We start from the raw sequence: 27778 nt of genomic DNA, 5'->3' as shown, positions 1-27778 counted from the left end.
CAAAATGCCCTTTTTTTTTTTTAAGTCCACGATATTGAGGGTAAATTATCCTTTTTTATTTTTTTGATCGTTCTTTTTTACACAAAAGTTAAAAATTCCTTAAAATGGATTTAAGAATATGTTTGATGGGATAAAAAATAATAGAATTGGATCAAAAGGAATTTTCTTTATTCAGGAGAATAACTAACAATGGAAAGAAAAGAAATTAGATGAGAGTACACTCTCTGTTCATTTTTTCTATTTAATTCTATTTTTTTCATAAAAAAAAATGATATTACGTTACATCTATTTACAATCCATTCCATTCTTTTTTATTTTTTGCAAAGTCTCTTCCAAACAGAGCCTTGATAGTATTGGTGTAGCCTCTTGGCTTGGCCTTTAGGCAACGAACCCCAAGCAGAGAAAGAGATGGCGAGTGCTCTCCTCCACCTTCCCATCATAGACCTCGCCTCTACTGATCGTCTCTCTACTGCTAATTCCATCCGTCAGGTTTCTTCTTCTTCAAAAAAAAAATCGTTGGTTGACTGTGTTAAAAATTAGTTTGTATTATTCTTGTTCTTCTGCTATATGTATAGCAATTGGGGCTCATGAATGAGTGGGGCTTAGGATTCTCTTGGTTTCCTTAGCGCATGATTACCCAAAAAGTTTCCTTGAGAGCAAGTTTAATTTGTTGTTTGTAATGATGATATACGATTTTATCTCAGTAATATGCTAACGGTGGTGACCGGAGCCAGGCTTTTCTTGGTATATATCTCCATGTATCAACCATTTATGTTTTTCTCTTCCAAATTTGGTACGAATTCATATTTTTTACCCAAAAATCAAATCATATACTTGTCTATTGAGGAATTAGGGCGTGTTTGTAAAAGTTCTGAATTATATTTCAGGTGTTTTTTTACAAATGCATTGTGATTCTTAAAAAGAAACGCAGCAATCTTTTCTTGTTTCAAGGCATATTATCATTTGAAAAGATACTTCTATATAACTCATTCTGAAATGCTAATTTGTGATGCTAAAAGCTCTGTATGGTGTTCTTGTTTAACCAACAAGTCCCTCTGTAGAAGCATATACTGCATTTAGTTTTTGATTTTTAACGGTTATCTGTTAAGAAATGGGCCACAATGCATATCAAACTACCATGGTGATAGTAATTTAGTATTCTTGTGCTTTGGAATGATTTTATTGTCTTCTCAAATTTACTGGCATTTGGATGTCTCACAGGCGTGCACTGAACATGGTTTCTTTTACCTCATAAATCATGGGGTTGAGGAAGAGTTGTTAAATAGAGTGTTCGATGAGAGCAAAAAGTTCTTCTCACTCCCCCTCGAAGAGAAGATGAGACTGGCTCGCAGGGAACATAGGGGTTATACACCACTCTATGCTGAGAAACTTGACCCTTCTTTAGGAAATAAAGGTTTTACTGCACTATGACCTTCAGTTCCTTCTTGTGCAAGAGATATTGTTAAGTGCTTGTTTGACCAATTTTGTGATGCTTCTAATTGATGAACAACATGCAATCCAGCCAGTTTGGCTTTATAGGCTAGGTGGTAATCAACTTTGAGATTAAGGCCAGGGCTCAATTCTTTCCCGTTTATATGTAGTTTGCACTAATTTGTGTGAAAAAGGTCAAAAATCATGTAATTGGCAGTTGGCTCTCCTTTATAAAAATTGATACATGTCACAGATCGAGTCTTATTGCAGCGATTTTGTTTTTTATTTAGTGATTGTGACTCATTATATGTTCTTTGTATTTCCTTTACTATTGTAATTTCTGTAATTTCTTCTCTTTTACTGTTGTATGTGGGAATCTTTCTATTAAGAGAATTAGTAAGAGAGTGAGTGAGCACGTGCTGGGTAGAATAGGACAAAGGGGGCGGTTGCAACCATTTGGGAAGTGATTTGCTATGACAGCATCACCCTAAGATCCTGTAAATACTCCCTACGGTTTGGAGGGGAGGATTATCGAATGTCTAGAAGAATTTCTAATTCTCTCTCAATTTCTCTTTTCTCTCTTCCCTTTGTTCTACTTTTTTCCCCCTTAAACTTCTCTTTATTTCCTATTGTGGATTACTGATTCACATCGAATCAGGAAACCCGCCATTGTCTTTGGTTGGTAGTGACAATATGGGTATCAGAGCATTGGTCTTGGCTGGAATCATTAGAGGATTCTTCAATGGCGGAAGATACCCGCATGAAGAATTACGAGTCGCAGTTGCAGCAATTTAGCTCAACTTTGTCCGAATTCCAGGGTTGGGTGGATCAGTTGGAGCGAGGTTTTGAGTGTAACCACGAAGCAATCCTAGCTATGGATTGCAAGGTGGAAAGCTCAATCGGAGGACTAGAGAGGAGGCTCGATGGTGCTCTAATGCAGATGCAGGAGGATAACACACAAATGAGAGCAGAGTTGGGAGCCCAGTTACAGCAGTTTATGGTCATGTTTACCCGCCAAAACACGGTAAGATTGGCTCCTGATTTTTCTCCCAGGGATAGAACAGAGCTCATATTGCCATAAAATAGAAGAGACAGGGTAGTTGGGGTTAATGAACTCGGAATTGAACCAGAAGAAGATGTAGATAATATGATAGATGGAGGTAGAGAAGGACACTATCATCCCCAACAACCAGGTTTCCCTATGCTCCAGTTGGAGATTCCGGTGTTTGACGGAAATAACCCCTGGTGGTGGATAAAGAAATGTGAGCGTATGTTCGATTGGTATAATGTGCCAAGGGTAAGAAGGGTAGCATTGGCCTCTGCTTACTTTAATGACCTGGTAAACGCTTGGTACTAGGGATGGACTAGGGTCAGGGACAACCCTGTATGGGAGGAGTTTGCGGATAAGTTGTGTGTGAGATTTGGTGAGAGAAGTATGTCGGACATTGTTGAGGAATTCAACAAATTAAAACAGGTAGGGGAGGTGAATACCTACTTGAGGAGGTTTAAGGAGCTTAGGTCCTTGATGATCAACAACGATCCCCATCTATCCGAAAATGGAATAGAGGGGTGAAGAACCAACAACCATGGGCACTTTAACTACGGGGACCCCGAGTTTAGGGGTGAAGAACCACAAACCGAGAATGGAATAGAGGAAACCAAGGGATAAAGAATCTAGTAGGTTTTAATGCTGGTGGGAAGTATAATGATACGAGAAGACAGTCGGGCCAATGTTATAAGTGTGGGGATAAGTATTACCCCGGGCACCAGTGTAGACGCCAACTACTGCTGTTAGAAAGGGATACAAGAGGTGAGTTGGAAGAAGAAGGAGATGGAATTGAAGAAAGTGGAGAATCTGGGGAAGAAGATAATGGGGAGATTTAACTCCATGCGTTGAAAGGAATGACTGATAACAAGATAATTAAGGTGGAGGGTAAGGTCAAGGAAAGTAACTTGTCTATCCTCATTAATAGTGGAAGCACTCACAACTTCTTAGATGAAGGCACTGCTAGGAAGCTGAAATGTCCACTCACAGGCACTCAGCCCTTGAGTGTGACTGTTGCAAATGGGAGTAGGGTGCTGAGCAGCTCAGCCTGTCTTGGTTTTTGCTGGGAAATGCAAGGAGAGAAGTTCGAGGCAGACCTTAGGCTGCTACAACTGGGAGGCTGCGATGTGGTTTTAGGAGTTGATTGGATGAAAGGGGTGAGTCCAATAAGCTTTGATTTCAATAGGATGGAAGTGTCCTTCGATAAAGAGGGGAGAAGAATGACTCTTACGGGAGGAAGAGAGACCGGAGCTTGTAAACTGATGATCAATAAGAGGTTACACAAGTTGTTTAGGAACAAATGGTGTCAATTTGCACAACTGTTTTCAATTGTGACAGTGGATGAGGGCTTAGAGCAGGTGTTCCAAGGAGAATTGCAATTCACTGTCAGCAACCAACAAAGGAAGATTGAACAGGTACAACCTCAATCCCTTATTAATTAATTGCTGTTAGAATTTAAGGACCTCTTTACCGAGCCTACCACATTACCTCCTATTCGATCCTTGGATCACCCTATCAACCTTAAGCCTAACTCTGAACCCATAAACATTAGATCATACCGTTATTTCCCAATTCAAAAAACAGAGATCGAAAAGATGGTCAAGAACATGCTTAGCCAATCATTTATAAGACTTAGCCAAAGTCTTTTCGCCTCACTCGTCCTATTAGTCAAGAAGAAGGACGGAACATGGCGCTTTTGTGTTGATTACCAACAGTTAAACACCTTAACTGTTAAGGACAAGTTTCCCATACCCCTAGTGGAAGACCTAATGGATGAATTGCACAATGCCAAATACTTTTCCAAACTTGACCTTCGATCGGGCTACCACCAAATCAAAATGAAGCCTGAGGACATCCATAAAACTGTATTTAGAACACACCATGGGCACTTTGAATTCTTGGTGATGCCTTTTGGGCTCACTAATGCCCCTGCAACCTTTCAATCTCTAATGAACCAAATTTTTGAACCTTATTTAAAGAAATTTATACTTGTATTCTTTGATGATATACTTGTGTATAGCTCCACCTTGGACCAACACCTTACTCACCTAAGAACCACCTTTGAGGTCCTTAGAACTAATCAACTTTTCATCAAAAGGTCCAAATGTGCCTTTGTTCAAAGTCAAGTGGAGTACCTAGGGCATTTGATCTTGGGAGAAGGAGTGAGCACTGACCTGAGAAAGGTGGAATCTATGTTGGCATGGCCAAAACCTACCATAATGAGAGCATTGAGGGGGTTCCTGGGCTTGACAAGCTATTATCGCTGGTTTGTGAAGGGCTATAGGGTTATTAGTAAGCCATTAACCGACCTCCCGAAGAAGGGAAATTTTAGTTGGGGAGAGGAAGCATTTGAAAGATTGAAGAAGGTAGTAAGTCGAGTGCCTACCCTGGGATTACCTGATTTCAACAAACCTTTTGTGTTGGAGATTGATGTGTGTGGGACGGGGATAGGTGTAGTGTTAATGCAGGGTGGAAGGCTGATAGCATTCTTAAGCCAAGCCTTAAGCACAAGGCATCTTGATCTTAGTAAATGCGAGAAGGAATTTTTGGTAGTCTTATTGGCAGTGGATAAATGGAGACATTATCTAGAAGGGGGAAGATTCATAATCAAAACCAACCATGAGAGTTTGAAATTTCTGCTACAACAAAAATTACATACTCAATTATAAAAGAAGGGGATGACTAAGTTGATGGGTTTAGACTATTTGATACAATACAAAAGGGGGAAGGAAAGTATGGCTACGGATGCCCTGTTGAGGTGCCATGAGGAGGGAAGTATCGCAGCCATCACTACAGTAATTTCGGAATGGTATCATGAGGTGATAGAGAGTTATGAAGGGGATGAGCGAGTTAAGGTAATTCTGGTGAGACTGGCTATGGACCCTAAAGGGGTAGATAGATATACACTGGTGGAGGGAATGCTGAGGAACAACGTCAGGATTGTCATTGGAAACCATGAAGGGCTCAAAAGGAAAATTCTGTAGACCCTACATGAGTCTCCCTTAGGGGGACATTCTAGAGTTCAGAACACCTACAGTTGGGTGAAGCAATTGTTCTATTGGCCAAGGCTTAAGATAGAGGTGCGAGAGTTTGTATTAACGTGTGACACCTGCAAGAGATGTAAACACGAAAATGTGGCCTATCCCGGTCTGTTGCAATCGCTAGCCATCCCTAATCAAGCTTGGAAGAGTGTATCTATGGATTTCATTGAAGGATTACCTAAGTCAGAAGGTAAAGACAATATTCTTGTGGTGGTTGACCGTCTAACTAAGTTTGCCCATTTTATTAGGCTGGCTCATCCCTATACAGCCCAAGAAATTGCTCGAGTATTCATGGGCCAAGTGGTGGCAGTGCATGGGGTTCCGGAAGCCATAATTTCTTACAGAGATAAGATATTCACGAGCCTCTTCTAGCAGGAGTTGATGAAGAACTTGGGTACTAAACTGAAAATATCGACTGCTTACCATCCCTAATCAGATGGGCAGACCGAGAGGGTGAATTAGGCACTAGAGACATACCTAAGATGCATTTGTATTTTGCAACCAAAGAGTTGGCATAGGTGGATAGCCTTAGCCCAATGGTGGTATAACTCCAACCACCACTCTTTTTTGAAAATGTCCACATTCGAAGCATTGTTCGGGTACAAGCCTCCCCTCTTACCGGCAGTAGGAGGGCAGCCTACCACAACCTCTGTTGAGGAGTATTTACAGCAAATGAGGGTCGTATTACAACAACTCAAGCAAGAGCTAACGTCAGCCCATAATAGGATGAAGCAATGCGCCGATAGGAGGAGGAGTGACTGGGAACTTGAAGTGGGAGAAAAGGTATATCTAAAATTAAGGTACCATCATCTGAAATCATTTTCCCCAGGGTCAATGTCTAAGCTCAGCCCAAGGTATTTTGGGCCATATCCAGTGAACTAAAACATGGCCTAGTCGATCGCTGGCTACCGTGATTGTGGCCAAATCGGCCCTCTTAGGCGCTGGCCCGACTAATTGGTACCGAGCGGCGCCTAGGCAGACGCCTAGCCGCATGAACCGCCTAACCGATTATGGCTTAATCGGCCGCCTGGGCCGCGTGAATCGATTTAGTATAAATTTATTAGGGTTTTTGTTTCTCCTTACCCATTACCCCTTCTCTCTCGTCGATTTCCCCTTCTCTCTCGCGTGCACCGCCACCGACTGTCTATTGTAGAGTCGCTGTCGTCGTTGCCTTTATCAGATCTCGTTGTTGCCGTCGCCTCTGCCACCGCTTGACAGGGACGGGAATAACCTTCGGGCTTACCTGTGGTAATACAGCGAACAGGGGGCAACGATGTGATCGAAAGAGGCAGGTGACCATCGCTGTGATCGAAGGAGGCAGGTTTGAGAGAGAGAGAGAGAGAGAGAGAGAGTGCTGAAATTTGGGGGACCGGGGGTGGGGTGGGGGAGTGAGAGAGAGAGAGAGAGAGAGCGCTAAAATTTGCCCGAGGGGGAGTAAGAGATAATATATTAAGAAAAAAAAAATTAGAAAAATTAAATTTTTTAAGTGCTGCCTAGTCCCTACCTAGGTGGCCTAGGCGCCAGTCTACCGCCCGACTAGCGCCTAGCGTCTTTTAGAATACTGATCCTATAACAGCTAGAGTGGGAAAGGTTGCCTATCGCCTGCAATTGCCGGAAGGAACACACATTCATCTAGCGTACCATGTATCATTGTTAAAAGATTCAGAGCAGGGGCAGAACAGGTAAGTCCCACAATGACCTCTCTCCCCAAGGAAATGAACCAATACAATGAACTAGAGGCCATATTGGATAGAAGGGTGGTTTACAACCAAGGGGCTCCTCTTATACAAATGTTGGTGAAATGGCAAAATGGAGCTATGGGAAGCAACACGTGGGAATACCTACCTAGCCTCCTCCAGCAATTTCCAAGGGTTGCCAGTCTTCTTAGCATCTCTTGAGGACAAGAAGTTGCTAAGGGAAGGGGAATTGTCACGGATTGAGTCTTATTGCAACGATTTTGTTTTTTATTTAGTGGCTGTGACTCATTATATTTCCTATGTATTTCCTTTACTATTGTAATTTCTTCTCTTTTACTGTTGTATGTGGGAATCTTTCTGTTAAGAGAGTTAGTAAGAGAGAGAGTGAGCATGTGCTGGGTAGAATAGGACAAAGGGGGTGGTTGCAACCGTTTGGGAAGTTATCTGCTGCGGCAGCATCACCCTAAGACCCTATAAATACTCCCTACGGCTTGGAGGGGAGGATTATCAAATGTCAAGAAGAATTTCTACTTCTCTCTCAATTTCTCTTTTCTCTCTTCCCTCTTTTCTACTTTCTTCCCCCTTAAACTTCTCTCTATTTCCTACCATGGATTACTGATTCACATTGAATCATGAAACCCGCCATTGTCTCTGCTTGGCAGTGACAATACATAAGGGCATTTAAGCACAAATGTGTAATAATAGTGTTTTTGTTTCAATCCATTGTATTGAGATAGAGACTTCACACATATTGCATGCGATGTGGGATATGTGCTGATGTAAGCTGCAATTTCAGCAAAATCAGGACACAGTATTAGCTTAACTTTACTAGAGGAGGGCACTTCAATGCCCATCCAAGTCATAATGATTTAGGAACAAAAACAAATCCACCTATTAGTTTTTGGGTGTTTTAAACACACCAAACCTGGTACAAACGTAATTCAAGCAATATATACAAGAGATCTGCTTGACAGACCATAAAGGAAATAAGTGTAGTAGTAAAACTTTCTCATAGACCAAAATATACCATGCAGTTGGGTGTTAAAGAAAATGAAATCTAGAAGGAAATAGAAATTGTAGTTCAGGACCTTCAGGTCTAACTTAGGCAAGTAATGACAGATAAAGATCTTCCATTTCATGGAGATAAAACACTCTCTTGCTCCTCAGAATTTACTTTAACAATTTGGAAATTGAGAGAACTGAACCTACTCACAACATTGAGAAATGTAAATTCGGAAAAATAAAGAAAAATAACAACAGTGGTTGTTTCCAGGTACCAGAATTCAAAAGTTTATTTCATAAGAAAGACTGGATGCCTTGTCAACCCAAATAACCCAAATTAAGGAAGTCACTTTCCCTCTTAAATAAAAATAAAAGAAGGAATATTATTATGAACTACAAAATCCATAGGCAAATAGAGCTGTGCAAGCAGAATAATATTACAGGTAAACCATAAAAGGAGAAAAAACAAATGGCAAAATAGAATCCAGTTTGCCTATGGTCATGAGGGGAGATTGTGTATATAGCAAATCCCAGAACTGGAGCACCTTAACCATTGTTTGGTAAGTTTTGACTTACCGTTTGTTAAAGTAAGAGAAGATTGTATTCTTGTATTATAGAAGGTATACAATAGGTATATATAAATTATTTGACTAACCTGAAACATTGATAAACAAATATGAAAGATTACAAATAGAAATATATAAAAGATCTATAAAATATTCTAGCAATATTCTCAAGATATTCCAATATCCCCCCAAACTCAAGAAATTGAGGGGGGATGTTAGAAACTTGGAATATCTTGAGAACATTGCTTGAATATTTTATAGATCTTTTATATATTCTTTATAATCTTTTCACAGTTGTTTATTACCTTTTCAGGTCAGTCAAAGAATTTATATATGTTGAGGAAGAAATTCTGATGGAAAAGAAGAATTCTGAAATTAAAGGGGATAAGAACAGGTTATTTGAATGAAAGATGAAGAAGAAGGATGAGATCAAAAGAGGATAAAAGCTACAGCTATTCCTTAAAGATAGGAGAAGAACTTTCAAAGTTTAATTCTATCTTATCTGTTGTTATATTGTGAATTTAAACTTGTATTTTTGAATTCCTAGATTTTAGGAGATAGATAATAGAAGTTTTATGTATTTAAATGCATCATATGATCTAATGAAGGTGTGAAAACAGTTTGTTCCGTTCACCCCTTGTTACTTTAAGAGTGTTTGTTCCTAAAACATCTAAGTTTGTTCAATATATACCCATTGTACACCTACAATGTAGTACAGGAAAACAATCTTCTCTTACTTTAGCATGGTATTAGAGCAATGGGTCCTCTTCCTTACAAGCAGCAGTCACAGTGGAAGCAACAAAACAGATCTGATACAGATGTCTGGAAAATCTGCCACCAAAATTTCAGAGGTGTAGGGATTTGCGACTGTGGCTGGGAATGAGGATCATAGAGCGGTGGCTCAACTCTTTCCTCTTGCATGGGAAGTATGTGCAAGCATAGAACTGCAACCTTTTCTTTGGAAAGAAAATTAGAAATGCAAAGGATTTTCGGTTGTGGAGAAACGAAAAGTCAGACGTAAGGCAAAATGGAGACACAGTAGATCAACTGGAACAAAATGGGGATTGAAACAAAATAAATTCAAACAAAGCTGAGCAATTAGAGATTGAGTTCACATGTAATCAGTCTCATGTTTGAGAAAACGCGAGATTCAATGATCAATGAGGCTTTGATACTATCTGAAAGAAGAGAAGATTGTATTCTTGCATTATATTGTAGAAGGGATACAATGGGTATGGATTCAATGATCAATTGTGTTAGAATATCTTGAGAATGTTGCTAGAATATTTTATAGATCTTTTATATATTCTTTGTAATCTTTAGTTGTTTATTACCCTTTTAGGTCAGTCAATGAAGTTATATACCCATTGTATCCCCTCTACAATATAATACAAAAATACAATCTTCTCTTACTTTTAACATCGTTCAATGCTTTTGGCAATAAAATAAGTTGGGCTTCCACTGTTCTTGTTGGTCTAAGAAATCTGTAACATTTTATTTTTTCTTGCTAAAATCATGATTATTAAGAAACCTAGAATTACTGCACTGACAAAGAGTAGAAGCAGATAGTAGTGGGGAAGACAAATGATTTGTCACTCTGCACATTGGGATTCTGTCATTTGTATAATAAATTTGGATTGTCATTAAAGAGATGTGTTTCTTTAATGAGAGCCATCTTAACATGGGTTGAAAGATTGTACCTACCTTTGATGGACAGATACTGATGGAGAGAGAGTTTGAAAGCTGGGTAAGATAACTGGTAGCATTGTGGGGGCAAACATAATTAAGTCTGGGTAAGATAATGGATAGCATTGTGGCCAAACAGAATTAAGTACTTACTCCCTGTATATGCTAAATTTAACCATTTTAGCTACTGCTAAAGTCATTGCAGCAGTAGTCTTAGAGTAGAGAACACATAGGGTAAGGCAAGGAATGGGATGTTGTGGGTTCAGGCCTGGTGGGTAGTGTTGTGAGTTTGATGAGGGATGGGATCCAACCGGTTGGAAAGAGGCAGCTTTGAGATCTTTCAGTGGGGCAAGACAATCAGAGAAGGGGCTGAGTTCTGGGTAAGAGGGACTGGGGCATCTCAGATTTGGTCTTTGTTGACTTTCTGCATCCTATTGTTGGATGAGCAGCACTTTTCAGTACTTTTGTTAAGTGCAGAAGAATTCTCAATATTGGCATACCATGAAACTTCAGTCCTAGAAGTATAAGTATCCTTTTGTTTAAGGCCGGCTTAAGGGGTTGGGGGGCCCTAGGCGAATACTAATTTAGGGGCCTTCTAACATTTATTGCCGCTGTAGGGCAGGGAAGGGAAGGGGTTGGCAGCCGCACCGGCGGCCAATGGTTGGCGTTGGCAAGGGCAGAGGTGCAGGCTCTCTTTCTTTCTCTCCGTCTCTCTCGCGCTGGCGACTGTGTCCCGTTGATCGTCTCTCTCTCATGGGGTGGCCTCCCTCCTTCCTAGGCAGGGCGACAGGCCGGTGGCCTCTACACATTTTTTGGGGCCCAACTACTGGTAATAAGAAATGGCGAGATAGTGACTATGTCACAAGAAATGGCGAGATGGCGACGAAGAGGACTGCTGGTGGCCTCCTCCTGGGCAGCAAGGCCGGCAGCCTCTGAAAATTTTTTGGGCCCCCCCTTTTTTGGGGGCCCTAGGCATAGGCCTTAGAGGTCTCCCCCTTGAGCCGCCCCTGCTTTTGTTCATTTTAGTTTCTATGGAAGAGGCTGGGATTGCAATTTCCGGGATTAATGGCAGGATGATGCACTGTAGGAGAATCTCTGTTGGTTGGGCTAAGTCTACTGCATTTCGTAGGAGATCTTGGAGTTACTCTCAGAAAAGATATTGGCCTTCAGGAAGAAATCACTTGGGCAGATCATTGGTAAGGCAAATACCACTACCTCAGGCTGCAAGTATTCACAGATGTTCTCCGATATGTACAAATTGATGTGTAGGCGGAAGGCCTAAGATGCTGAAATCATATGCGGAGGTTGTTAAATCTCAGATTTCTGAGATTGTGCGCCAACCGGCTGAGGAAGACTAGGCTTGGCTGAATTGTTGCACAATTGGGTATGTGAAAGATTTGGAGGTGATTATTAGATTAAATGATATTTTCATTCAAGAAGCCTCTTGTCAAGCAAAATCTATGGAGGGTAAGATGATGCTGTTACTTTTTGACGATGAAAATATCAAAAGAAGCATGTTGAATCAGGTTATCCCTTGGTTATTTCAATGGTTTGAGTTTGTAATAGAGTGGCTTTCTGAAGCTATGAGCTTTGAACAGTTTGTTTGGTTGAGATGTGAAGGGATTCCTTTGATTGCCTGGAATTCCAATTTCTTCAGTCTTAAGTGCCCAGCATCGGGATGATTTCATCTTTGCAGATCAGGATATGCAGGGGAGGCTTTACCTGGCAAGGCTTTTAATTTCTACGTCTTACTGGTACAATATCATTAAGGTTTTTCACTTTAAGATTAATGGTTGTGTTTTTCAGATCAATGTTTCAGAAGAACCAGCATGCCTTCCCATCAGTTTCCTTGCTTTTGATCTATCGGATACAACACTGTTTCAACTAGACACATTTCTGACTCTTCATCTCCCTCAGGTTCTGATCATTCAAATTTGAATTATTTGCAGTCTCTAGAGTTTGAACAGTGATCTGATGAGGGTTTAATGTTTAATGACTCTTTGATAATTGGAGTGGATGTTAATGCACCCATAATCTCCAATTCTGGTGTGGGGGGCCAGCTATTGCAAAATGATAGTTATGGGGAAATGCCAAAATCTGTTGTTTCTTCAAGACCTAATAATTGGGAGGTCCTTGTGGTTCCAGTTGCAAATCAATTTGATGCTTCAGTTTTCTGTCTCTAAGGTGGGGGCATATGGACAGGGTTTTGGTCTCTCTATTTCTGTCTCTTTAAATGATGTGCTTGTTTTCTTGCTCCAAGCTTTAGGCATCCAGTTTGCAATTTCTTGCAGCATTTAGGAGGTCCAAAGCTTCATTTTACTGAATTTTTCGGGCCTGCCAAGGTTTGATTTCTTCTAAAGCGGGGAAATTCCGGTTGTCTGGCTGCTGGTAAGTAGAAGGATGGGGCAGGGAAGGGCTTCTGTTATGAAAGTCCAAGAGAAGAAAGCTAAGGCATGTCCATATTACCTATCAAAGAACTAGATGGAAAAGGAAGACGTGAAACATTCAGCCCTCAAAAAGTATGGTTATTTCTGCCCCAGGGGAGGGTTTTCAGAATTCGAACAATTTGAATCTCGAAAATCAGAGTCAGGGAGTTGTTGACTCTCACTTGGACAATGGCAGTTCTGAGGGGTTTTGGACTGTTCTTCAGAGATTGACGGTGAGGCCTGGGCAACTTGGTTAATAGGGTGAGCCTTGGGTCTGTCAGCTAAGGATGAGGCTGGTGTTTTAAAGGCTATTGTTGATTGTGAGTGGGCAGCTCAATAGGAGTGGGCTGTGATGAATTGAGTGGGGCTTGTGCTAGCTACTGAGTTTCCTCATGGTTTGGGTCTTTGGTTCTGTTGAGGAGGAATTCACGATGGAAAGAAGATAATCTGAAAAAAGAGGAAGAAGACCAGATTGAATAAAAGAAGATAAAGCCCTAGCCGTTCCTAAGAAATAGGAAAAGATGAAGCTTCAGCTATTCCTAAGGAGTAGGAGAAAACTTAGGAGAAAAATGATCTCCTTATCTATTGTTGTATTTGTAATTTAAATTCCTAGATTTTAGGTAGATTTTCTGTATTTAAAGAAGCAGCATGTAACATAGTAAGATGTGAAGCTGATAATTCCGTTCAGCCCTTTATGCTTAGAGTTTTATTCTCAATTCCTCTAGGCTTGTTCATGGTAACAGAGCCTTGGGTTCTGTAAATTCCATACCAACGGCTTCAAGATGCCTACTTCTTCCCCAACCAACGAAGCATCAATGATCTGCCCTACAAGCTCGAGATCCATACTCCCAATTGCTACTTCTAATTCCCTAGACAACCACAACCTTCAAATCACTCAACATAAACTCAATGGGACTAACTTTCAAGAGTGGTCCCAATCAGTCTTGTTGGTGATGAAAGGAAAAGGCAAGGTAGGGTATCTAAACGGAGGGATTCCAAAGCCAGCCCCTGAAGCAACAGATTATGATGCATGGGATGCTGAAAATTCCCTAGTTATGGCTTGGCTCATCAACTCCATGGAGCCAAAGATAGGGAGGACCTATCTATTTTACAAGACAACCAAAGAAGTATGGGAGGCTGTCCAAAGTTTGTATTTAGATATGGAGAACACAACACAGTGCTTTGAAGTTCGATCAGCCATACGAAATACTCACCAATGTAATCATTCAATAACCGATTACTTTAATGTGTGATCTAAATTATGGTAGGAGATGAACTTGTTCTATGATATTAGTTGGGAGTGCACAAAAGATGGGGTAAAGTACTCTAAAATGATAGAGAAAGAAAGGGTATTTGACTTCTTACATGGCCTAAATTTTGACTTAGATGAAGTTAGAGGGAGGCTGTTAGGAACCAAACCCTTCCATCTATCAGAGAAGCCTTTGCAGAAGTTAGAAGGGAAGAGAGCTGAAAGAAGGCAATGCTTAGTACATCACCTGAAGTTAATAATCAGAATGGATCAGCTTTTGCTGCTTCCAAAGAAAGGGTAGCACCTACTCATGGAGACCCTTCTAAGGACAAACAATGGTGTGACCATTGCAACAAACCCTACCACACTAAAGAAACCTGCTGGAAGATACACGGGAAGCTAGCAAACTGGAAAGGAAGAAATTAGAGGAGGCAATAGACAGCTTATATAGTTGATGCTAAAGAAGGTAAAGGTACAAATTTTACCTTAACCCCAAAACAATTGGAAGTATTGCAACAGGTTTTAAACCAAACAAAGGTTACAAAACCATCAGATTTTGTTGAAGTTCCTAACCCAATAGTCTCCATTGCTAAACAAGGTAATTTCCATAAATGTTATCTCTCTAAGAAGCTGAATATGAATGATTGGATTGTGGCTTCAAACCACATGATCGGTTCCTTGACTGGTTTTTTAGAATACAAGCAGTGTGACAAAGTTATAAAAGTGACTACGGCTGATGGTACCATCTGTTTTGCTAAGGTAGAAGGCTCTATTTACCTTCTGATTTGTGGTTAAAATCTATCCTATATGTGCCTAATTTGAGATGCAATTTGTTGTCTATCAACAAGATTACTAAAGATCTCAATTGTAAAGCAACTTTCCTTCCAACTCATTGTGTATTTCTGGACCTAATTTCAGGGAAGATGATTGACAATGCTAAAGAAAGAGAAGGCCTATATTATGTGGAAGGTTCTGTTGGTACTCCTAAGTTACACAATTCATTTTCATCCTCTGCTGTCTCAGATTCCAGCATACTTTTATAGCACAAAAGATTAGGGCATCCAAGTTTTAGATATTTAAAGCTCTTGTATTCTCATTTATTTGTCAATAAAATGAGTGAATCTTTCAATTGTGAGCAATGCATTCTTGCCAAGCAAACTAAAGCTTCCCATCCTAGTCATTCTCATCAACCGACCAAACCTTTCCATCTTGTTCATAGTGATGTATGGGGACCAACAAAAGTCCCAAATCTAACTAACACTCACTGGTTTGTCACTTTTATAGATGATCATACTAGGGTGTGTTGGGTATTTCTGTTGAAAGAAAAATCTGAAGTATACAAGATATTTAAAAAATTCCATCAAATGATTCTTAACATTTTTCAGACCTCAATCAATATCCTTTAATCGGATAATGGAAGAGAGTATTTCTCAACAGAATTTGAAACCTATTTGAGTGAAAATGGCATTGTTCATCAGAGTACATGACCTTATAATTCCCAACAAAATGGAGTGGTCGAAAGGAAGAATAGGCATTTGCTTGAAACAGCTAGAACCCTAGTGTTTACTAGCTTGGTTCCTACTTCTTATTGGGGAGAAGCCATTCTCATTGCTGCCTATCTCATCAATAGACTCCCAACTAGGGTTCTAAAGTTCAAAACTCCCTTGAGCACTCTCATTGCTTCCTATCCTCTCCTTACTTGAATGCTTAATCCTCTCTCTCCAAAAGTATTTGGATGTACAGCCTTTGTCTACCACTATTACTCCAAATTAAATCCCAAGTCTTTGAAGTGGGTATTTGTTAGTTACTCTCTCACACACCACACAACAAGGCTATAAGTGTTATTGTCCTAACATTAAGAATTTTTTTGTGTTTTGTGATGTCTCCTTTTTTGAGAATCAATATTACTACTCTACCATACCTCTGCAGAGGGAGATGCCTAGTGCAGAACAAGGTATGGATAGTAGGGATATTAATGTGTTTCTTGAGATAGTTACATCCTTTACTCCTATTCCTAATTGTGTAACAAATTCAAGAAGAAATTCCCAAGTCTCAGCCACCTTTTCAGGTGTACTCTTGAAGAAAGGCCTTTGAATCAAAGCACAACCATTCATTAACCCCGAAAAAAGGTTTGGTACTTGAGAACGATGAAAGAGCTGAAATAGCAGTACCTATTGATGAAAATAACAGAACATATAGTGTAGAAAGTATAGAGCCAACTGTAGAGCTTGAATATGATTTAGATGTTCTAATTGCTTGGAGAAAGGGGGTAAGATCATGCATTAAATATCTTATCTCTAATCATGTGGTATATTCTCGATTATCCCCAAATTTCAGGGCATTCATTGCCAGAGTTGATGAAGTGCAAATTCCTAGGAATATCAACGAGGCTCTACAAACACCACATTGGAAAAGAGCTGTGATGGAGGAGATGGATGCACTAGAGAAAAATGGCACATGGGAAGTGGTGAGTTTGCCTCAAAATAAAAGTGTGGTAGGAAGTAAAATAGAACACAAATCTAATGGGAGTATTGAGAGGTATACGGCCAGATTAGTGGCACAAGGATTCACCTAAACACACGGTATAGACTATGATGAGACTTTTGCACCAGTTGCAAAGCTCAATTTTATACGTATATTATTATCCCTTGCAGACAATTTAGATTGGGAATTGCACCAATTAGATATAAAAAATGCATTCCTCAATGGTAACTTAGAAGAAGAGATATATATGAAGATCCCTCTTGGTTTTGAAGAAAAAGGAAAAGTTTGCAGATTGAAGAAGTCATTGTATGGGCTGAAACAATCCCCTAGGGCATGGTTTAAAAAGTTCAGCACAACCTTAAACCAAGTAAGGTATCAACAGGGGCATTCTGATCACACTTTGTTCACTAAACACGCTACTAATGGCTTGAAAACTATTTTAATAGTATATGTGGATGATATTATTATCATAGGTGACAATTTGCAAGAAATAAAGGCTCTAAAAGGTCAATTACAACAAGCATTTGAGGTCAAAGACCTTAGACAATTGAGGTATTTCTTAATTGAGGTATTTCTTAGGGATGGAGGTAGCAAGGAGTAAGGAGGGCATTTGCATCTCTCAAAGGAAGTATACATTGGATTTACTAAATGAGACAGGTAAGCTGGGTTTTAAACTAGCTAGCACTCCCTTGGAACCTAAGTGGAAAGCCAAGGAGGATGGGAAACTGCAGTGGAGATGGGTAGATACCAAAGGTTAGTGGGCAAACTAATTTATTTGTTTCTTACACGACCCGATATTACATATGCGGTAAGTGTAGTGAGTCAATTTATGCATTCACTCACGAATAAACACCTTAATGATACCTATCATATCCTGTGATATTTGAAAGGAACTCCTGGTAAGGGAATCTTATTCAGAAAGAATGAAGATTGAGGGATTCAGTGTTTTGTGGTTGCTGATTGGGCAAGCTCTTTAGAAGACAGTAAATCCATTTCGAGGTTTTGCACTAAGTTATGGGAAAAATTGGTGACATGGAAGAGCAAGAAACAGAGTGCAGTGGTTAGAAGCAGTGCTGAGGCAGAATATCGAGCCATAGCTCAAGGCATATGTGAGGTAATATGGCTAGGAAAATTTATGGAAGACTTGAAGATACCAAATTCCACTCCTACAAGGCTATATTGTGACAGCAAATCTGCCATAAGTATAGTAAATAATCTGGTCCAATATGACTGGATGAAACATGTGAGAATTGATAGATACTTCATTAAGCAAGAGATTGAAGGTGGTGGCATCAATTTGGTATATTCCTACAGGTGTTCAAGAAGCTAATATCCTCACTAAGGCAATGAACAAACAAGGGTTTGAGCTAATTAGAGGCAAGTTGGGAATAAAAGACATTTATTCACTAGCTTGAGGGGGAGTGTTGAGGAGGACTCACGATGGAAAGAAGATAAAATCCGAAAAAAGAGGAAGAAGACCACATTGAATAAAAGAAGATAAAGCCCCAGCCATTCCTAAGAAATAGGAAAAGATGAAGCTTCAACTATTCCTGAGAAGTAGGAGAAAATTTAGAAGAAAAATTCTCTCCTTATCTATTATTGTTTTTGTAATTTAAATTCCTAGATTTTAGGTAGATTTTCTATATTTAAAGAAGTAGCATGTAACATAGTAAGATGTGAAGCTGATAATTCTGTTCACCCCTTTTTGCTTAGAGTTTTATTCTCAATTTCTCTAGGCTTGTTCAGGTTCTATGTGTGGTGCCTGGTCATTCTCTAAGTTTTTCTTCTTGATGGGATTGGAGGCCTTAGGTTATTATGGAAGCCAGAATCTTGGAAGAGTTATTTTCCACTCATTGCAGCCTTGGGCAGATCGGTTTTCTTGGAGGGTTGGTATTTTCCAGGGCGAGGTGGGATTGTTCAAAGAAAGATGGTCCCTGCTCATGATGTTTACAACTTCCAACGTGATATGTATGAGTCTTAAAGAAAGATGGTCCCTGCTCTTTAACTTGGTGCATGAAGATTGTCTGGAAGTTCTATCTATCGGGATTGGTCGGCCATGTTTTGATCAACCTAGCATCTGGCTCTCTTTCTTTTTTATTGCAGTTTGATCATCTTTATGGAGGGTGTGTTGTTATATATGGATTTGAGCCTCATTTCTCTTTCTAGTTTGAGGTTTCTGCTGCTCTATTTGGGGTTTCCTTGGGATGTGTTTGGTAGTAGCTATTGGTGGACCTTTTAGTGTTTTTAGTCCAATGTTGAGGTTAGATTTGGTGTCTTGGGTTTGCTCTGGTCTGTGATGGTCTTCTCTTTTTAATTTAATTTAATAAAATTAAACCTTTTTTTTTAATAAAAAAAAAGATACTGCTGTTTATGATATCTTTATGATAAAAAAGGTGACAATTTTAAATCCAGGCTTCACCAGAATCCATGTTTCACCATAACTCTTGTTGGGCGTACATATTATAGTAATCTAAATTATTGTATGGGATTATCTGAATGCTTTCGGATTTATTAGAACTTTAAATCATGGCAATTTGGCAAAATGCATTTAATAACCTTTGTGATTAGTCCAAATGGGATGCATAGCTTTGTTTCTTCCTAGCAATATTTGGTTGTAGCACATTAATGATTAGTTACAAGGTAGGTGATTAAAATTACACGGACAAACTCTAATAGTTTCTTTTTCACTAGTTCATGTTTCATTATTGTGAAGGAGGAGCTTGGTTTGTTACTGTCATCTACTGACTTGAATTCAGGTGACTCAAAAGAGAGTTTCTATATTGGTCCTCTGGGAAGCATTTCAAGTTATAGTGATCTTAATCAATGGCCTTCAGAAGGTATCTTATATTTTTGGTGTATTTTCTTCTTTACAAGGTCATGTGTGAACCATAAGGTCCATATCCTGTCATACAGCATTTGGATTTTCCTGCATTTCCTGATCTGTCATTTAGTGTGCATCCTTTACAATAAGGTCATGATTTCATGAGATAGAAGAATAATTTCCATGTTACCTGGCTTGGACATCCAGAAGCTCTGCCATCTTGGAGATCCATTATGGAAACTTACTATGAAGGAGTAATGTAAGTTTCCCTCCAACTACCAGAAATCATACTAGGTCTGTTCATTTAAAGTGTCCATCTACATTCAGTTTACTTTCTTCGTGCTAAATCAGAGGTTTCTTTACATTAAGCTTATGACTTCTTAAGTATTTGCATGATTTTTCGTAAGCGTTTCATTGTATTCTTTTCATCTTTTCTTCTTTTTCTCAAAGCAAATTCCTGAAGCCTGAATGTGGTACTTCCTATTGCTTAAAATGGTTTAGATGATGGCTTCTATGTAACTAGCCAACCCCACATAGTAAAGACTTGGTATGCTGTTGTTGTTGATGTTGGCTTTTATGTAAAGATACTGTTGCAGAAGCTGATGTGACACCCTTTATTGATGAGCTGGCTTATAATCAATCATGGTTTGTGGTGTGTCTCTGCATGAATGTGTTTTGTTTCTTTTTTTTACTTGTGTTGAAAACATAAAATTGTGGAAACGAACAAGGTCATGAGACTTGTGTATGATTTGGGTTTTGTTGCTTCAGGGCTGCTGGAAAAAGATTAATGTCTCTAATCTCTCTGGCTTTAAACTTAGATGAAGACTTCTTCGAGAAAATAGGGGCTTTTAATCAACCAATGCCACTTCTTCGTCTTTTACACTATCCAGGTTTATTCACAACTTGGCATGATATTATATTCCTGTTTATAGTACACATTGTTTCTGTTGAATGCATTATCTTTCTCTCATTTGCACCCATATAATGATTTTCTAATCTACAAAAAAGTGTGTTTTACTACAGGAACATATCATTTTAAAATTGCTTCCACCAGAAATACTTTTTTGAGGTAGAAAATGCAGAAACACAAAGGACTTGTGCATAAAATATGGAGATGTAACTGGAACCTATTAGATGAAGAAATGGAAATACTCTATTGTTTGTTAGTGGCTTTGCTACATATTTGCGTTTTTCTTGACCTGCCCTGCTATTATGCTCTAAATGGGGGATTATATGTTTGAATTTGAGGCTGTTATTGGAGGAAGTCATGAGATAACAAACAGTATTGTGATCTCGATTCATATGTTAATAGCATTTCGATCTTCTATATCAGTGTTTGGATAAACCACTCCACCTTTCCCTTTGAATCTTAGTTTCAAGCCATATTTCTCTAATAGCCAGTTCTGGAAAATACCTTTACATAAACATCTTGATTACCAATCTGGGGTGAATAAAGGACTCCTCTTTCCTTCTGTAGTCCCTTTAGATGTTTAAACTTATCATTTGATGTTAGAGCATAAGCAATTCCTGTAATCTAGAGGAGATATATCCTGAAGTTTTTGCTTGGGGGTGAAGAAAGGATCTAGCAATATGATTTGATTCTTTTTTTTTTATAGCTCAAATGCCTTACAATTTTGGGGGATTTATGTGTGTGTGTGTGTTTGGGGGAGAGTGGGGGCTGGATTTGAAAATCTATCAAACATACGGATGGAGATCCCATCAGAACTTTATGGTGATTATGTAAGAATATGTTTTCATTACAATTAGTCCTGTTTCCATGTTATAAAGGTAGTTTCACAATATCAACTATGTAATAGAATACAATCATATCAGTTATTTTTATTCACCTCCATCTCATGAAACTTTTCCATAAGAAAATGGTGTTGGAATTTATCTCATTATTCCCTTACTAGAGGGTTGCATCAAGAAGGACACCTGGCATAAAATTTTTGCCATGTTCTTTTGTATGGATTTGTATTGTCAATGTGACTTTTAGAGATTAGTTGACATTATGAATGTCCTGTCATTTACCCTAACTTGGTTATGATGAGTTATAGTTGATGATGATTATGTTTCCATTACAATTAGGAATTAGAATGCCATTATGAATTTTATTTTTAATTCTTGTTGAACCATTCCTATTTAAATATAATAGGGATTAATCATAATAAATTGTGTAAATTATGAAAAAAATACTAACCTTCTCATTGTTTCAAATTTAAAACGTGTTTTCAATTTCTTCAATAGCTACATTGAATTTTATTATTTGTTTCAATTATAAAATCCTATCAATTTTCGTTAAGTTAAACTGTAAGCAGAAGGTATGGAACTCACATCATCCAAATTATATATTACTTGTTTGCCACATCGACATGGCAAATAATAAAATCTAGAAAATCATTTTTATCTCTGGCCATATATTTTTTTATCTAAAATTTTTAGCTTATAAAAAAATGATTAGTTTTTATCTAAAAAATATTTAATTTCTTTTTTTAAATAAAGGATATTATACTAACAAAATTTTGACAAAACAAATTTTATACGGAAAATATTTATATAAACAAAGTTTTAATTACAGTTGTATAAAAAGTTCTGTACAAAATATTTACACAAGTAAATTTTCAACAAAGTAAATTTAGAACAATCAATTTTTTTTCCCTATAGGTTTATATACAAATTTTATTGACAAAGAAAATTGTATAAGAAAATTGACAAAGAAATTTTTGAATAAAATTTTTAGTTGTATAAAATTTGACATACTAAAATTTGCTTGTATAAAATTTCTGCATATAAAATTTTTTATTTAAAAACAAAAGAGAGTAAATATTTTTTAAGATAAAAGTAATAAAATATTTTTATAAATTAGATATTTTAAATAAAAATATGTGGCGAATTAAAAAAAATTGTTAGATTTTTGCCTCATCTTCCACTTGAATGACATGGAAAATCATTAATTATAACATGGATGATGTAGCTGATGACACAGGTTCCTACGTCATTTGCTAATGGTTAATTTTAACAAAAGTTGACAGCATTCTATAGTTGAAAAAAATAATGAAGTTTGGTGTGGCTATTTAAAAAATTGGAAAAACATTTTTGAATTTGGTTAAAATGTTGGTAATTTTTTCTATATTTTACCCTGATTAATTATATAAATTATTGGATTATTAATTATAGAATCTTGGGGTTTCTTCTCTTCCTCTATTCTCCTCTCTCTCACAGGTTCTACATCAATTTGGTACCAGACATTAATTTTTTTTTTTTTTTGTTGCTATTATCTTTCTATTCCTTCCCTTCTTTTTTTTATTTTTTTGGCTGAGGCCTTCCCTTCTTATTTGTTAATTCTCTTATTTTTGTTTATTCCCTTGCTTTACAATTATCAGCTTTCTCTTTGTTCTGTTCCCTTTTTGTTCTATTTTTCTCCCTTCATCTTTCACCCTTATTTCCCTTATGTTGCAAATATATTTTGTGTAATTTTTTTTAAAGAAAAACATTGTTTATTTTGAAGAAATGAAGAGGAAGGGTATTAATTTGCTTTTCATATTTGATTCTAGGGGAGTTGGGGCTTTCTGATGAAGAAATATATGGTGCGTCTGCTCATTCAGACTATGGAATGATAACTATTCTTGCAACAGACGGTATTGCTGGACTTCAGGCATGTTGGATGATATCAATTGTGATAGTTGGCTTTAAATTCTTCAATAATAATGTGCTCCATCATTTTCGTTAGCTTATATTCTTAACAGATTTGCAGGGAAAAATCTAAACAACCACAGGTTTGGGAAGATGTGCATCATGTCAAAAGGTGAGTTGTAATTTTTACCTCATCAGTGAATAGATTTGTCAGTAGGGTTCATATCTATATAATATTTGAAGGAATACAAGCATCCTGTTCATTTTGGATATCATGGTATACTAGTTGGAACTTGCAAGGTACGTGAGATAATGAACTACAAAACAAAAGAGACATTCTAAGAACAGCTGTTAAGAGTTACCTTAGCAACTATGAAAGAGCGATTAGGTGAGCTGCAATTTGATTATATGCTGAAACCAACAAAAAGGCATCTAATTATTTAATGTGTTCATTTCATTCAATAAATGTATGTTTATGATACCCTGACAGTGAGTAGATTGTGTGTGTCCTTTTTTAAAGTATTCAAGTAGACAGATTTAAAAAAAAATATTAAAATACGCAGAATGTCTGTTGTATGTGAAATGTGGCTTTCTTGTTTACATTGTGATGGACATTTTAGAATTTTTCGTAATTATTGTTTATCATTGACCAGGGTATTTATTTATTTTCCTTGTGTTTTTCAAGCTCATGTTTTTTAAGTTTGTGGGGCATATTAAATTCTGCAGGGCCTTTATTGTCAACATTGGGGACTTGACAGAGAGGTGGACAAATTGTTTGTTCCGGTAATAAATCATTCTTTTCTGATTTAAACAGCTCATTTCAGTATTTTGTCTTCACGTTTAGGATGAAATAATTTTTTTTTGTAATTTTTTTGGTTATTCAAGTAGACTAATGCAAACCTCCCCTTGCTTCCCCTCATATTAAATGTTGACATTCTTTTATAGGTCCACGTTGCATAGGGTGATGCCAACTGGACAAGAACGTTATTCGGTACTAAATATTCTACTCTTTATTTTATTACGTATATATTTCCCCTTTAATCTGATCAAGCACTAAGAAGCACAAGAATTACTAAAAATGTGTCATATCATTTCAAAACACTACCATGCTGTGGATATCTCTGAACACATGTCGAACACGCGTCCAGTTGTGTCTCATTCTCTTTTTCTTATTTACTAGCAGACATTTCCTTAACATTTTAGGATGCGCAAATTATGATACCCACTGATGAGGAAGAAACCTATTTAACTTGAGTAACTTCCTCAGTAAATGCAAAATAATAATAAAATAAATTAAAAGGCATAGAATAAAAATTAAATAAAACAAAATGGAAAGATAAAAAAAAAAAGAAAAAAGAATTGAAGATGGCGCCCTCCCTAACTATGATTTATTTATTTATTTGTTGTGTGGGGAGACGGAACTTAACCTCTTTGATAAGATTTCAAGATAAAATATATTCTAATAACTTAAACCTCTTTGATAAGATTTTAAGATAAAATCTATTCTAATTGGGCAACCCTTGAAGCATGTATAAGTATATGGACAAAACCATAGATATGGACACCGTGATACCTCTACTTGAAGTAACGTGACAGTCCAAAGCACATTTTAGTATGTGTGTTGCTCACATTTCTGATACAAATGGGCCATCCATTTAGCTAATATTGGAATGAGATTGAGTTTTGGGTCCAACAGAGACCAGATCAAACTCTAATAGAAGCACGTGCATGGGAGAAGAGCAATGATCTGAGTTCCATGAGGCATGGTCTATCGTCAGTTGTCAAGTTCAATTAATAGGTTGAGATGTGTGGGCTGCTGTTTGGTATGGGTTGAGTATTTACAAGGCATCCGTGGTTTTTGGAGTCCTCAGAAAGGAGGTTGGGATGGATTACAAATTTACGATGACATTCCATGTTAATTATTGTTAAGAGTTTTAGCTAATATTGGCATGAGATTGAGTTTTGGGTCCAACAGAGACCAGAACAAACTGTAATGGAAGAATGTGCATGGGAGAATAGCAATGATCAGAGTCCCATGAGGCATGGTCTATTGTTGTGTGTCAAGTTCAATTTATAGGTTGAGATGTGTGAACTGCTGTTTGTTATGGGTAGAGTATTTTACAAGGCATCCATGGTTTCTGGAGTCATCAGAAAGGGGGTTGGGGACCAAGATTTTTGGTGGGTAAAGTGAGCAATTTATAGTGTATGCACAGCTGTTAAAACTTTTTCATCGTATACATGTATTATGGTGTAACCTTTATATTGAGATTTATTACATAATGAAACTAGATTTAAAACATGGTGAAACTGGCTCCTTTCATGGATTTGTTCACAATCACAGGACAAAAATTTATGTTCATTCCTTTGTTTATTATTTTTCCATGTATGTTCTTTGACTTCTAAGTGTAGCGCATGCCACATGGAATCAGTAGTATTTGATTATAGGCTGCAGGGTCATATATCTTTATGCCTAATTTTTCTTGGCAGTAAATGTGAGCTTCTTTTTCTCTTTGAAATGTTGTTAGGATTTAGATGATTCTAGTATAAAATTCGTGTTCCATTGTCAAACATGTGAGAATTTTCCTTATGCAATGTGAGCTTCCTTTCTTTCTTTCTTTCTCTTTTTTTTTTTTTTTGAAGTATCTTCAGAATTTAGATGATTATAGTGCTCAATGTGGGTGCAGTTGTCAAACAACGCATGATATACCCTTCCCTTTTTTATATCAGGTGGATACTAGCAGTCTCGCACGAATAACCAAGGGGAAATAGAAACAATGGCATTGATGATTAATGGCTTATAACAATTGAAGAACTAAAACATAAAAAAAGCGTCCCAGTATACAAGGCTTCTTACTTTGCTAGGATTGGAGCAGGTTCATATTTGTACACAGCCTTCCCTTTGTTCTTTCTTTGCAAGCGCTGTGCTGTTTCCATGACTCAAATCTGTGACTTTAATGCAAAGAATAATTCATGGAGGCTTCTGCCGACGAAATGAATTCTTTGCATGTGCAATGTGGGAAACTCTAGAATTCCTTGATGAACGTTCTGTTAGTGTTTGATATAGGCATGTCATCAAGAAATGCTTTAATCAACTGACTGACCATTATGTAATTTGCACTTTCCTCAGATTGCTTTCTTCCTGGATCCAAATCCGGACTGTGTGGTTGAATGCTTGAAGAGTTGCTGCAGTGATTTGAATCCTCCTAGGTAGGATATACCTTTAGGCCTAACTTCTGTCATTAAATGTTACCTGTGAATTATGCTTAAATTTGATGAATTAGCATCCTGTAGCTGCTGATCAGACAAGACTTACTGCTTAGTTCTCTAATGCTGCTTTTCACAAATAGATTATGGAAGTTATCAAATATTCTAGTAGAGGTGCTTCCTGTCTGAATTTGGGAAATTGGGTGGATATTGTGTCAAAATGATTTTTTGAGTACTGGAAAATTGGGCATTTGGATTAAGGAAATCTAAGATTGGTTCTAATGCTAGAAATGCCCAAAGTCTTGCTGGGCATTGGCTAAAGATTAAATGAGAAATAGGAAATTCTTGGTTGAATTTCCTTAAGAAGGAAAAAGATCATGGGAAAATAAATAGAAGAAAATTCTGCTTTGTGTACGTTAGTAACTCCTTTGCAGTGTCAAGGAAGAGAATCGCGGGAGCACGCCTCATTTAGGGTGGGGGGCGTGATGGTCGTCAGTATTTGTAATTGTAGGTTGAATTTAAACTACAAGTAAAAACACTCTTGAGATTATAAATCTTGCTGACTGATAGAATAGTCATTCCAAACAGGATATGAAAATCCTGGTGATGCAAGTTCTCCATCAGTTCGATTAAGGATTTTCCATGTATATATATATATATATATATATATATAGGTCTCATTTGCTTTGTGGGTGTGAATCTAATTTGCAGCAACTGACATACCTTGTTCTTGAAAGTAGTGAGAAGATCTCTTCAATGGTTTTTGTATATAATTATGTTTTATCATGGTTATTTGTGTGTATTCAAAACTTGAGTTAAATTTATATGCTATGATTGATGGCCATCTTGCTGCAGATTTCCTCCCATCCGCAGTGGAGACTACCTGAAAGAGAGGTTCCGGCTTACATACGGTTCATAGGTTTGAGTTCACTCCTGCTGCCTCTAATCTGCCAGGATCTGTCTCTAGAATGTTCTTATGAAAATATTTATGATATTTACAATAGAAGTTTCTAGAATGTTTGGGGTGCAGCTGTCTAAAAGTGGCCCAAGAGCCACATGAATGATGAAATTGCTTGCACGCCCAATAGACAGCTCACTAAATCATCTGAGGGCGGGGTAACACTAGCAGCAGGGTGGGTGGGTGGCACAATACTTAGTGGCAAAGGGGGTTGGCGTGTTTGGGATTGGGGGTGGGTCTTAGTTGAAGAATCATCACGTGTCTTCCTCTACTATTTTTAAGTTTTAAGAGTAGTAAAGGAGTTGATAATAATAATAACAATGCTATGTTTAAGACAAGAAATTAAGCCTCTTCTTCCTTTAAAGTTTAAATTACAGCCAGGCCCCCCCATCCATCCTTTGACCCTCATATCTCTCTCACCTAACGTCTCTTTAACATTTCTATTTCTATTTTATTTTATATCTAAATATGGAATTTTTGTATCTACTTCTTGTTGTACTTTATTATATATTATCTTATCTTTTATTTTTGTATA

The 27778-nt window shown here is 37.7% G+C and overlaps 1 protein-coding gene across 6 annotated transcripts; it reads left to right on the top strand.

The window, feature by feature from the left end:
* The first annotated feature begins 335 nt into the window (after nt 1-335).
* On the top strand, nt 336-27778 carry LOC127813063 (2-oxoglutarate-Fe(II) type oxidoreductase hxnY). 6 transcript variants are annotated; one of them, XR_008026058.1, is made up of 13 exons: nt 336-489; nt 1222-1414; nt 15062-15121; nt 19384-19464; nt 19656-19707; nt 20217-20338; nt 23003-23103; nt 23195-23253; nt 23808-23864; nt 24027-24072; nt 25809-25954; nt 26209-26288; nt 27141-27198. XR_008026058.1 is itself a non-coding variant. In XM_052353789.1 (12 exons), the coding sequence occupies exons 1-12, from the start codon at nt 409-411 to the stop codon at nt 27202-27204; spliced, it is 987 nt and encodes a 328-aa protein (XP_052209749.1). In that variant the 5' UTR covers nt 336-408; the 3' UTR covers nt 27205-27778. The 6 variants fall into 6 exon arrangements, 4 of the variants coding, with proteins under 4 accessions (XP_052209749.1, XP_052209748.1, XP_052209750.1 ...); XM_052353789.1 differs by lacking the exon at nt 25809-25954 and having other exon boundaries at nt 15062-15112; nt 27141-27778; XM_052353788.1 differs by lacking the exon at nt 25809-25954 and having other exon boundaries at nt 27141-27778.

This window comes from Diospyros lotus, chromosome 11, assembly GCF_014633365.1.
Source record: "Diospyros lotus cultivar Yz01 chromosome 11, ASM1463336v1, whole genome shotgun sequence".
Lineage (NCBI taxonomy): Eukaryota > Viridiplantae > Streptophyta > Magnoliopsida > Ericales > Ebenaceae > Diospyros > Diospyros lotus.
Note: the sequence above shows the minus strand (reverse complement) of the source record. Positions and strands in the feature narration are given on the sequence as shown.

Bases quoted from the DNA above. Each gene is read 5' to 3' on its own strand.
- LOC127813063 (XM_052353788.1), top strand. From the start codon at position 409: ATGGCGAGTGCTCTCCTCCACCTTCCCATCATAGACCTCGCCTCTACT. The intron at 20,339-23,002 runs GTTTATTCACAA...ATTTGATTCTAG, and splicing joins TCGTCTTTTACACTATCCAG to GGGAGTTGGGGCTTTCTGAT. The intron at 26,289-27,140 runs GTAGGATATACC...ATCTTGCTGCAG, and splicing joins AGTGATTTGAATCCTCCTAG to ATTTCCTCCCATCCGCAGTG.